At 39.2% G+C, this 12,547-nt stretch overlaps 1 protein-coding gene across 5 annotated transcripts in view; it reads left to right on the top strand.

Annotated features, from left to right (window-relative positions):
* The window catches only part of PLIN2 (perilipin 2), a 43,140-nt gene extending 30,593 nt beyond the window's left edge, over positions 1–12,547 (top strand). For 3 of the 5 annotated variants that reach the window (XM_074811692.1, XM_074811693.1, XM_074811691.1), the window contains 8 exons: positions 599–655; positions 737–932; positions 1,606–1,688; positions 2,158–2,443; positions 2,763–2,947; positions 3,670–3,804; positions 4,509–4,799; positions 11,291–12,547. In XM_074811692.1, coding sequence (XP_074667793.1) covers positions 626–655; positions 737–932; positions 1,606–1,688; positions 2,158–2,443; positions 2,763–2,947; positions 3,670–3,804; positions 4,509–4,799; positions 11,291–11,425 — 1,341 coding nt within the window. In that variant the 5' untranslated portion in view covers positions 599–625 and the 3' untranslated portion in view covers positions 11,426–12,547. Of the gene's footprint in view, positions 1–598; positions 656–736; positions 933–1,605; positions 1,689–2,157; positions 2,444–2,762; positions 2,948–3,669; positions 3,805–4,508; positions 5,870–11,290 lie in introns of those variants that run through there. The other 2 variants (XM_074811694.1, XM_074811695.1) reach the window with 2 other exon arrangements.

The following is a 12,547-nucleotide window of genomic DNA, read 5'->3' as shown; positions in this document are numbered from 1 at the left end:
CAGGGGGAGCCCTACATGGGCATCAGGCATGGCTCTAGAGATAATGAACTCCATGAGCTAAGGTTACTGGAAATGAATACTTCAGTCTTCCATGTGTTTTCAAGATCTGGACAGCAATGATAACTCAAGTTTTCAAACTTGACTCCCTTATGCTAACAGATCTAATCTGATTAAAGATATCATTGGTGGAGTCTTCATCTGACTTGGACATCCTAAACTAGTTTTAGCGACTCGTTGGCTGGTGTTTCTTTGTCCTGAGACTCAACAGATAAGCCTAAGTGTGTCTATTTCTTGTAGAGAAACAAATTAATCTACCAGCCAGTAACTCTTTGGTAAATCTGCAATGAACTGCTGTGCCTCAAAGCCTGTCTCTTGCATGTGCCCTACTTGTGTTACCTAAACTAAACAAAGTAATTAGGAAACAAAGTTTTGGATTTCTGAATTGTTACAATGAAAGGTAGTTCCTGTATGCAAGAATGTGAACATCCTAATCCGCTTGACCAGTGGGGTTGATTACAAAAGGGTTGTTGGTTTCAAAGTCTTGTGGTTAGATGAAGTGTTATGAGGATGCCGTAACTCAGATACTCTTCTTTCACAGGTTGTGTAAGATTCAAGACCTGGAAAAATGGCATTGGCAGCAACTGATCCACACCAGGTATGTATGAGTTAGCCCCATAGTTTTTTATGTATAGTTCAGAAAAATAGGAGTCAACTAATCTCTTTCTCTTTTAAACAGAACATTGTATCGAGGGTTGTCAACCTTCCCTTGGTGAGCTCCACCTATGATATGGTGTCCACAGCTTACATCACCACAAAGGATAACCATCCTTATCTGAAGTCAGTGTGTGAGATGGCAGAGAAAGGAGTGAAGACACTTACTTCGGTAGCCATGACAAGTGCTATGCCTATCATCCAGAAACTGGAACCACAAAGTAAGGCAAAGATGGAGCTGTTGATAACTTTTAATTCAAGTGATTGCTTTGTATATCCAGATGCACTTACAGTTTAGCATGGTCATGCTGGTCTGGCATGCTGTTTCAGGTAGCTGACTTAACCTGTTGCCTAGCTTGTTGAGTAACTGATTACAGATGGGTATGATTAAAAAAAAAACAAAACTCCAGAGTCAAAGCAGTTTCCAGCTTTTGTAATACTAAACTGACACTGACTCCTTGATATGTGAGATGGTTACGTAGTCTCTTGCTCAACACCTTCCTTACCTTTCACCTGGTTTCAAAATCTACTTTTGTACTTTCACTGAGAACAACTTGTGATTAAATTTGGCAGCTGTGTCACAAGGCTGTTGTAACCAGGAGCCTGATTTCACAAAGTGGCAGAAGGCCAAGTGCTTCAGCATGTTCTAACAGTTGCTTGTAAAGTATCAAATGGATTTTCCCTGCCTGCAAGCGTGCTTTTTTGCTGACACTGTAAACCTGCCTTTTTCTTGGGCTTTGCTGCCTCAAATCTCACTAAAAACGGGAGGAAACTACTTGAAGAGCTTTGTTGCATGAGCTCTGTTTCAAGAGGAATTCTCAATTGGAGTTACTTATACTAAGAAAAAAAAAAACCCCAAAACATTAAAACCAACTATTGTAATTTCTTTTATAGTTGTAGTTGCCAACAACTATGCATGTATAGGTCTAGACAAAATTGAAGAGAGACTGCCTATACTGAATCAACCCACTGACAAGGTAAGTTCTTTCCATATATATATATGCTAAGCACAACTATACACCCTTCCTCTTTTCTATTATCACTAAAAATACAGGGAGACAGATTTCAATAAGCCACACCTGAAGCACATCTTAGGAGCAATGAGGAAGGAAAAGGTGTTTAAGCCTCTTTTTTCTTTAAATTTGCCCACCATTTGACACTTCTCTTTATAGCTGCTGTTCACTGGTGGGTATCTTTTTTTAAAATTGGAGTCCTTGTCTCTTTACTGCTAAGTGTGAAGCAAGTAGTGCCTGAATTATATTCACTCAGGTGCTTTGAGACGAAGGCTGTGTGGCAGTCATATTTTGTTTTGTCTTGTACATATGTTTTCAAGGCAGAATTTCTCCTAGATAGCCAATACTTGTACAAGCTTTAGCATAAACTTATATTGCCTTGATTATGTAGGTCTTGCTGGAAAATAGTGAATCATCCTATTTCCTCTGGCAGGTTGTTGCCAATGCCAAGGACGTAGTTGTTGGAGCCAGAGAAGCTGTAACAACCACTGTGACTGGTGCCAAGGAAACTGTTGCTCACACAATCACTGGAGTTGTGGGCAAAACTAAAGAAGCAGTGCAAGACAGTGTAGAAATGACCAAGTCAGTTGTCAATGGCAGCATTAACACTGTCCTGGGAAGTCGTGTGGTGCAAATGGTGAGCAGTGGAGTTGACAGTGCTCTCACTAAATCGGAGACCCTTGTAGACCAGTACCTCCCACTTACAGAAGCAGAACTAGGTAAGACCAATTCAAGGTTTGATTTTGTTGGAATACTTGTATTGGAGAGAAGCAAGCAATCATCCATTTATTACTTAATCATAGTGGGGAAGGGGCACATGTTTCTCAAACTGCCTTTTGCCTTGCTGGTTGTAATAGCATCTTCACAGGGAAGCAGATTAAAGTAAGGATTTCCATGTGTGGTGGTCTATCAAACTACCCTGGTGCTAAAGGACTACTAAACAAGTGCAGTATTCAGCTGTTACTAACCAAATCAAATCGCCTCAGACCGCTTAAGTTTTCTTTCAGTGGTCAATTTGCTTCCTTTCTACATATCTAGAGAAAGAAGCTGCAAAAGTTGAAGGTTTTGAAGTTGGAGTTCAAAAGCCAAGCTACTACGTTAGACTAGGATCTCTGTCTTCAAAGGTCCGCACACGTGCCTACCAACAAGCCTTAAACAAAGTTAGAGATGCTAAACAGAAAAGCCAGGAGACAATCTTTCAGCTCCACCACACTGTTAGTCTGGTAAGTTTAAGCTTTTACCTGAGGTATAAAAAGCAAATGTTGACATGGTTTTAGAGTGCAGAAAACAGCAAAAAGAGACTTAGGAAAACTGGAATTGCACTCTCAGACTAAATGCATTTTCTAAATATAAAGCATTTCCTATTCAGAGCTTTTCACCACCATTCAGAAGAGGTTCTAAATCAGGCTGAGCCGTAAACTAACCAGCAATTGCTTGTAATTTTAAGCAATGCAGAAATAGAAGTGACATGCTTAAAATTATATTCCTCATTTGGAGTGCTGGGTTTGACACAGACTTCATTCAGTGAAGAAAGTGTCTTGCAATTCAGAAACACTTCAGTCCTTTAAGTCTTTTTTTTGTTAATAAAATGTTGGGTTCTTTATGGGCTTGCTGTTCTTGCTGTAGGTATCTCTGAGCATTTCTGGGTACTTCAGTAGTCTTATCTTTACAACATACCTTTTACATACAGGACAAACTGCATAAAGAGTCATGGCCTTCTGTACACTTTCAAATCCTTATATAGGATGCTATTGGGGGAGAGAGAAATAGTTGATGCAGAGGAATACACTACATATCTCGAAACTGCTTCCAGTTTTCTCCTCTTTGAGAAAGAACACAATCTTATATTCCCCAAAGGCTTTTATGCTGAACTTTTAAAGGAGGTTACAAAGCAGGTAAGGTAGGTAGCTCTAATGGAACTGTTTGTTATTTGGCTGTATTTCAGATTGAGTATGCCAGAAAGAACATGAATAGTGCCAATCGGAAACTTCTTGATGCTCAGGAAAAGCTTTATCAATCCTGGGTAGAATGGAAGAAAAATACAGGCCAAAATGTTGGTGATGAACCACATAGCGCTGAGGTAAATAGGTGTAAATGTAAACCAGAAATAAATGAATTGTATACTGTCAAGGTAGTGACAAACTACCAGTGCCCAAAGTGCATGGCATCTTAACAGCACAGCATCTTATGTGCAATTGTGGAATCTGAATGCTGAAGCTCAGGGCAGCTGACTACTATGAAAAGTAGGGGACACCCAAACAAATGAGCCTACTTCCTGCAAATGCTCTGGGGTTCATTCTCCTTTCATGAGAATGCTTATGCTGTTTAGCATGTGAACCTGTGTTGGGATATCCATATCTAGATCAGCTAGGACTCCCTTACCTGATATGGCCAGGCTAGAAATAACAATTATAACAATTTGTCAACATAAAGCAGTCTTAGGCACAGACTCACTGAATCTTATATGTAGCTTTAAACAGTGGTCCAATGATTAGAATGTACTTACCTGCTGTGACTTGTTATGCAGAGTTGAAACAAGAGCTTGCTTATCTGTTGCTGGGTAGATGCTACCAATGTTTCTGTTCCACAAAGTACTTGAGCATTGAAGAAATATCAAGTACTTTCAAGTCGCTGACTCTTCAGACTTAGGACCTGTTTTGTTATCTGCTATAGCTTTATTTTACTTACATCCCATTTATTTTGCTTCTTTATGTATCTTGAGCAACATAAAGCTGCTACAGTCATGAAAAGATACTAATATGCTGTTATACTTTTTGTTTCCAGCACATTGAGTCAAGAACTCTAGCTATTGCACGGAGCCTCACTCAGCAACTTCAGACCACCTGCCTCACACTGGTCTCAAGCCTACAGGGGCTGCCACAGAATGTGCAGGATCAGGTTTACAGTGTTGGGTCAATGGCAGGTGATGTCTACCAGAGCTTTTGGTCAGCATCCTCCTTCCAAGAGTTATCAGACAGCTTTCTTACCACTAGCAAAGGACAGCTGAAGAAAATGAAGGAGTCTCTGGATGATGTGATGGATTATCTTGTTAACAACACACCGCTCAACTGGCTGGTAGGTCCCTTTTACCCACAACTGCCTGGCATTCAGCATGCTGAGAGCAAAGGTGAAGGGGAGGAAAAGTCCAGCCAGAAAGACAAACAGCCTGAACACACTGATGAATAAACTGCATAGCATGCATGTATTCTGCTGACTGACCAAACAAGTGGCCTTAGCAAGTGTAGCTGTCAAAAGTCTTGGAGCAAAATCCATAAACAAAGAAGTGGGGGAATGATACAAAGGAAGGACGTTCTCACACATGGGCTGTATTGTTCTGTGTAGTTAAGCCACTCTAAAAATTCAGACTGTCTTGAGTGCCTAAATATTGACAGCTTACAGTTGTCAAGATACCTTGTTTGTTTGTCAAGAAACCTCACCAAGCTTATTAATGGTATTAATACCATTTAGTCTAAGAAACCTACCATAGCTAAAAGCATTTGATTTGTTGCTTAATCTGTACCAGAATGATGTAAAAGCCTTACATACTACAAAATGCATTTAAAAGCCCTACAGGCTAGCTAGGTACGCTTAAATTCCATGTTGGCTGCAGAATCATGCATTTGATTATTACGGATCTGACTGTTTCAAATTCTACTGCTACACAATTCATGACAAAAGTTTTGTGAGTGCAGAATTCCAAAGCTGAAAGTGGGGTTTCTGAACGAGTCAGCTGGAGTTGCTTAAATGCTGTGACAGTGTTAACTATATAATCTTAAGTATTGTATAACACAATAACATGACCACAGAATCATAGAATATCTCAAGTTGGAAGGGACCCATAAGGATCATCAAGTCCAACTCCCTGCTCCTCGCAGGACTGCTTAAAACTAAACCACATGACTCAGAGCATTGTCCAGATACTCCTTGAACTCTTGACAGGCTTGGTGCCACGACCACTTCCCTAGGTAGCCTGTTCCAGTGAATGACCAAATCATTATCCATATTTTTTTTTTAATATGCAGTGTAGAGACAAGATTCATGCTGTTTGTACTGAGGTGCCTGTGTTGTGTGGGTTGTTGGTTTTTTTGTAGCCATCGTTTTGTAATTCATTTTGTATGTTAGTAATAAATGCTTCAGTAGCCAAAGTCTGTCTCCATTTCAGTGGTGTTTAAAACAAATGTAACTTGCTGTTCTGTGAATCCTTCAAACTGGGTCCAGCAGAAAGCAAGCTTGAAATGCAAATGAAGTAGACATGCATTAAAAAATGTATTTGTGTATGTATAGATAGGTAAGATACAGCTGCAGCATTTCCTTCTTCCCTTTTGAGTTTCTGTGCATTCTTCCACCCAGTCTTAGCTTTACTGCTGCTTTTTTGGTGCTTACTGTTGCCTGCCTTTAACGATAACCTAAGCTCTGAGCTGATCGATGTTCCAATATTGAGAAGGATATGGACAAAAATACCCCTGTCCTGCCTTTGCAGTAGGTGTTCTGTGTGCATGAGGCTGTCAGCTACCTGCTGGCTCCCTATAAACAGTATATACTTCTTTAGCTGCAAACACCAGTTTTAACCTGTTTATTTACCCTCCTTTGAACTTGAGTGACTAATGTACATTAACACTCAGCTATGTGGGTAGAATTGTTCCTCAGTAAATCCTGTGAACCCTTCCCCTGGAACAGAATTACAGTCAGTAAGAAATAAGCTCTCTTGGTGTAGGGCTGTCCAGGTAAGTTTTGTGTCTGTGTTCTCAACACGTGTCCTGTGCAACTTAGAGTTGCAGTCATTTTGTTTAGCAGTGCTGGCCACCATTTTCAAAGAGGTCACCAGACAGCATGAAGCAAAATGAAGTTCAAAGGAAGCTTGTCACCTAGTGACACAGTGCTACATGGAACAATACTTCCATCTGGTACAATGTGGGCACTAAAGCAAATTACATGTTGTCTAGCCCTCTTCTAATGTGAGAGGGCTTGCTTAGTTGTTAAGCCAGGGTTGGTCTAGAACTGTTAGGAAGACTGTTCTAAGCACAATATTAAACAAAATTGTAACAAGGGATTACAGATGAAGATTCTGTAACTTCTAGCTTTAAAAACTTGCCTTTTTTGTAAGGGGGCTGTTTAACATGAAATTAACATGAGATGATGAGAGATTCTTTTCCACCCAGGACCGGAGTTAAGACTTCTGGAATTCTGTCAGCAATTCATTTAGTTTACTTTAAATATTAAATGAGTCCAGCCAGAGAATATCCCTTATCTCCACTTGTAATAAAATTTGTAAATTGCATCTACGGTTGTTGGGTGCTCAGGAACACAATGGGACTAGGAACAGGTCTGGGAGCACCTGGCAGTTCAAAGGGAATTCCCATTCTTATGTGCATTTTAAAATCTGAAGGCTGTGGTCCTTTATTCTGAGGTGATCAATCAAATAAGATATTCAAACTTCACTGTCTTTTGAGGACAGAAATAAATAGTACCATCTAGTATTAATGTAAGAGCAATACATCTTTCTGTTCAGCCTTGTTGCACTACTGTTTCATACTCTTTTAGATGGCTGTCTAGCTTTACTAAATGTCAGCAAGCAGATGAGGTAGAGAGCAAGGAAAAATGTTACCAGCCTAGACCTTCAAATCATTTCTCCCTTACCATGCACTGTTGAGTGGCTCCTCTGTAGAAGTTACTTTGACTTCTGACAGTTGACCTACAACTGGTGGCTGCAGAGGAATGCCTGGTTAAATGCTTACCTATGCTTGGACTAATAGCCTGTTACACCAAAATGCTGTATGCAGGTTCTTGTATCATGCTATTGTGGTGTGTGGTTGTTTTGTTGGATCTTGCCCCGCCCCCCCCCCCCCCCCAAAAGTGTATAAGTTTCTATCCACACCCCCAGTAGAATTAGGAACCCTTCCCTGGAGGAAAATAGGGCTGAATAACAGCAAATCAGTATGTTCCTGATTCATTATATTGAATAAAAGTCTCTGGATTGAAATTATTAGACCCTCCTAATAAGGACAGCACTGAATGTTTAAACTGAATTGCAACTGTAGCTTGCATGGGTATCTTTTTGCTGGTAATGTCCCTAGGCTGTATTCTAATTATAAGTCTACAGACAAAATTTGGTATTTTTCTCTAGCATAGTTAAGAGTGAGTGACTATTAAAATGCCCACTGGAGACAAGAATGATGAGACCTTCCAAAGCCATCTTTGGGTTTTTTGCCACAGTGGACTGACGCTGAAGTGCATGCTAATAACTGCTGAAAACTCTCAAATAGGAGGAAAACCTAAGATATTAATAGAGCAGAACCTGTTCATAAATTTTTATTGCCACCTTGTTTATCTGTAATTGCACGTATTGCACAGCTCAGCTATACTGCCAGAAACTTACTTGCTTTTAGTCCAAAACCACTTTTGGGATATAGCTTGGGCTAGAAAGCTGTGAATTCTCTGGAACCTTTTAAAAAAGATAGACCAGATATGCTGAAAATTATAGGAAATACGTATTTGCAGCAAGGCAGATAAAATAGATGAAATGGAACAGCGTTAAAGGCTGCTAGTCACACAAAAGCTGGGATGGTAAAGGTTAGAATACTAACAAAGTAATAATCCCTGGTAAGGTTATTTAGGGTTTATTTACAATGCAGAAAATGATTGTTTCTCTCTAAGAGACCACTCAAAAATCATTCATGCTAGCTGAAACTTCCTCTTTCCAGGCTCGTTTAACAGACAACTACTATTCTATCATTGCCAATAATACTTTGCTATGAAAGTTTTAAATATAAGCATTCATAAATAGCTCCATATGGTATAAAAGTTTTGCAAACATATTTATAGCAGCATACACATTGGTCAAACACAAATTACAAGGTTTGTATATGGATTGGAGCTGCACAGATATAGCTAGTTTGTCTCAAACAAAGAAAGGTGGAAACCTTTTGAAATCTGTCCCATTTCTTAAGATGACTTTTTTGAAATAATCTTTTCCAAACTGCAACTTAGAGTAATACTAATAGCAAGTAAAATAGGTGGAAGGATTTGGAAACAACTGATAAATTATTTTTATTTAAAAAGAAAACCCCAAAACCTACAAAAACCACCCAAAAACTTACCTAAGCCACTAATTAAAAAGAGAAAATGGAACCTAAATTATTTTTAAAGCATGATCTGTTGGTCATTTCCATGATCAGAAAGTCTTACATGAAACAGCTTGCTGGAGGTATTGTGCACAGTGTTTTCTTAAATATATTTATTTTCATACTAAGATGGAAATCTTATTTCTTTTGGATAATACAGTCTCTGATGACTAAAAATAAGTGCTTGTTCTGAAAGGGCATAAAATAAGAACCATCTCTCAAATTGCTAGTGGTTCAATTCTGTAAATATATTAAGTAAGAAAAAATTGATTAATTTAAAGTTGTTAGGATCAGCATTAACATTTGTATATGAAGACAGCAAAACACTGAAGTGTGTTTTGCACTATTCCATGCAAGGATTTTGCAAGTCTTGCACTATTCTCTGTAAATGATCTAACTGCATCTTACAGAAAAATGGCACGAAGAAGAGTCATACCTGGCCTTATTCTTTGTTGCAAGAACTGACTTTCTGCTTTGTTTCAACTTCCTATCAACTGTGAAAAGTGATATGGAAGTGAAGGTCCTTTACCTAATCAAGCCCATAATACCAAGGGCTTTGCGTTGTTTTCATTAGACGGGTGCAGATGTCAGAATATGCTATTCTACTACCATTTAGAACGTTCAAAACAGATAAATCATACAGACATCAAGCTTGTTTTACTCTGATGCTGACAGATAAACTCCAATTTGAAATTCTTTCATGACTATTAACATATTACTAGTACGTTAAAGGAGTCAGCTGCTTATAATGTGCACACTGAGGAGATGAAGAAAGCACAAACTTAAATTTGAGTGATTATCCTGTGGTCAGTAAAAACAACATGGATATAAGTAATAAAAGTGTCTTCAACCTAGGATATGTGAAAATTATCACTGGTCAGACACAGTTACTAAACATCGTTGTGTACCCTGCTCAGTGTAAATACAGAATAAAACAACTTGTTTAAACCATCTGTTTGGGCACATTTTTAAATGAGTTTGCATATGGACTACTTGGCCTTGGTCTTGTTAAGATATCCCCATTTGTACTGCAGTGTGAAATACAGGGTCATATGCTGATAATGGGAAAACTTGTTGATTTCTCTAAGTGCAGTAATTAGAGTTTTAGGTAAACTGACATATGCAGAAAGATGCAAGATAATTCTTGCTGGTAGAAAGATGTGTTCCCCCCATTCCTAGTGCTTTTTGATTTTTTAGGAGACAAAGATGACTGATGTCATTTTGATCAAGCTTAGTTTCTTAAAGCAGTCTATGCATTTCACTGTATTCACACTAGTGCCTGGTAAGTGACATGCTGCTTAAATTCTGAAGCTCAATATTTTAATATTTTCAAGTCCCTGGTGCCCTATGGCTACCTACTCTAAGGAACTGGGTGATTCACGTTCAGTGCTTCAGTGTTATCTACAACCTGATCACTGAAACAGTAAACCCTCTGAGGTGTTCTTTGTTCTTCTGACATGTCTTCATAGCAAGCAAAGAAAGCATAGGTTTGTCTTGCATGCTATCTTTCATAGAAGTAAGTCATAAGCAAGGTGTTTTGCAGTTAGGGAGCGGATTAAAACTGTTTCTTCAGTCAGCACTGAGCTTAAGTTACACAAATGCTTAGAAGCCTCTTCAAACTGCTGCTTCTTTGTACATGCAGAACCAAAGTCCTGTCAGCACACAGCAGTCATTACGTGCTGATACTGTGCCTGACTCCATCACTAACATTAAAGCTAACCATGCAACAAACTGTAGGTATAAGTATTTTTCATTTGGGGCAAAAAACTTTAGTTTACGAGTGAATTGCTTAATTATATCCCATTTTTCAGAAATGCCTAAGTAATCTAAGTCCTACTAAGGGACTTAAGGGTTGGGACTTAAGCTCCTAAGTGTCTTAGCCAACATTTTTAGAAGTGTAACATCCATGTGTCCACTAATGTCTCTGGCAATTCCTGAAACCTGGTGCTGCTTAACAGTACAGAATACTATACATGCAGTTAAAAGAGGCCAAAGTGGGACTGTAGTTCCAGATTATTGATGATTTGATGTGGTAGGGAAAGGTTTGATGTGGAGAGCAGGCAGAGCAATACAGAGCAGTCCATATCAAGCTCTTCAGGGCTCTTCTTCCTTTGTATAGCCCACTGCTCCCAAGGAAAGAAGAAAGGCAAAATAAGTTAAAAAACTCTTCAGTCACTGGTTTCACTAAACATGCTCCATCTCTACTTTGTTCCATCTCTACTATGAAATCCTGTTTTCTAAGCAACGGATCAACATTTTGCATAGTATTTGGTCTGTCTTAATGTTATGTGTTTCATATGTGGCTGAGCATATTTCACTCTGTATTCAGTATTTTGGGTCTGATTTCTAGAGATGCTGAGCACCTTTGTCTCCTGACTTCAGTGAGGAGTACTGGCACAAATTTAGTTTTACTTTTAAATTGATTGAAATTTCATTCCTATGCAGGTTCCAGATTTCACTATCACAGACCTGTCTTCAGAGTCAGATGATATCCCAGACATTCTGGATTTGGATGAAGATGACCAACAAGACTTTACACGCACAAATGGCCCTTACACTACAGGGCAAAGAGCTGACTAAAAAGAAGCATAAAAATGTCTTTTTGATACAATGTACTTTTACCGTGTTTAACGTAGATTTCTCCTTTTTAAAGATGAATCTGCCTAGTTTAGGGATTATGGGGATTTTTTTTTTTTTTAATCATTACTGTTTCATTTAGCTGCATCAAGATTATGATTTTTTTTTCCACCCAAGGAATGTTTGCTAATTAATTCATTAGCACAAATGTCAAGCTCCCATTCTACAAGCCAGGTATAGCCTAACCAGTGTATCCAGCTGATCTCATCTTTGTTAATGATTTGTTCTCTTGCTGGCAGCAGCCATGAGAGCACTGCAATGCTTTGCATAAAGGGCTGCCAACAAAAGGGAGTTGATGAGGATTTGACCACAGAATTCCCCCCTTCAGTCTACATGAAACGCACTTCTGCTTCTACCTCTTTGCTGCTGGAAGGTGTAAAAGACTTTGTCTCAGATGCTCTCAGGTTCTTTTTGTTAGGCTTTTCACCTACTGAGCTTAGAAGCTTAGAGCTTCCCTTTGGTAGAGTGCTTTAGGCACAGGGCTTCCTTACTCTCTACATGCCTTCTGTTTCCAAAAATTTTGGCGAAGCTCTCAGTTGCGGGGCCTGAGACTAGAGCAAGGTAAATGCTTAAAAAGTAAGGTTTTCCAGGAATAAGGATGACAGTTATAAAAGAAAGGGAAAGAGACTGTAAAAAGCAAGGGAAAATGGAGGGCACAAAATAAAACTGCAAAAGAAAGGGAACTGAAGGTAGGGACACTTCTGGTGACAGTGATGATCTTTTTATGTTAAATAAAATTTCAATCCACTACTTGCTAAAGAATGTTGAATCTGCATTTGCTTGCACACGGTGACTTCTGTAGGAGTTGAGATGAACGGAAACCGGTCTGGAAGCAGGCTTGTTGCATTAATTTCGAGGATCAGGCAGAACTCCCCACGCAGAGATCTCCTCGATGTTGCCGGTATGGCTGCAGCAAGTCCGGAGATGTTGCACTGCCGCGGAAACATTACTCGGCCGTCGGTGTGGCCGTGAGGCAGCACATCTGCTCTCCTGTCGTGTAACACTTTGTTGTTGTGAAAAACTTTTTAGTCACTAAAATGCCTTGGAATAAAAGTTTGAACTACA

The sequence above is a fragment of the Strix aluco genome, chromosome Z (assembly GCF_031877795.1).
Source record: "Strix aluco isolate bStrAlu1 chromosome Z, bStrAlu1.hap1, whole genome shotgun sequence".
Taxonomy (NCBI): Eukaryota; Metazoa; Chordata; class Aves; order Strigiformes; family Strigidae; genus Strix; species Strix aluco.
Note: the sequence above shows the minus strand (reverse complement) of the source record. Positions and strands in the feature narration are given on the sequence as shown.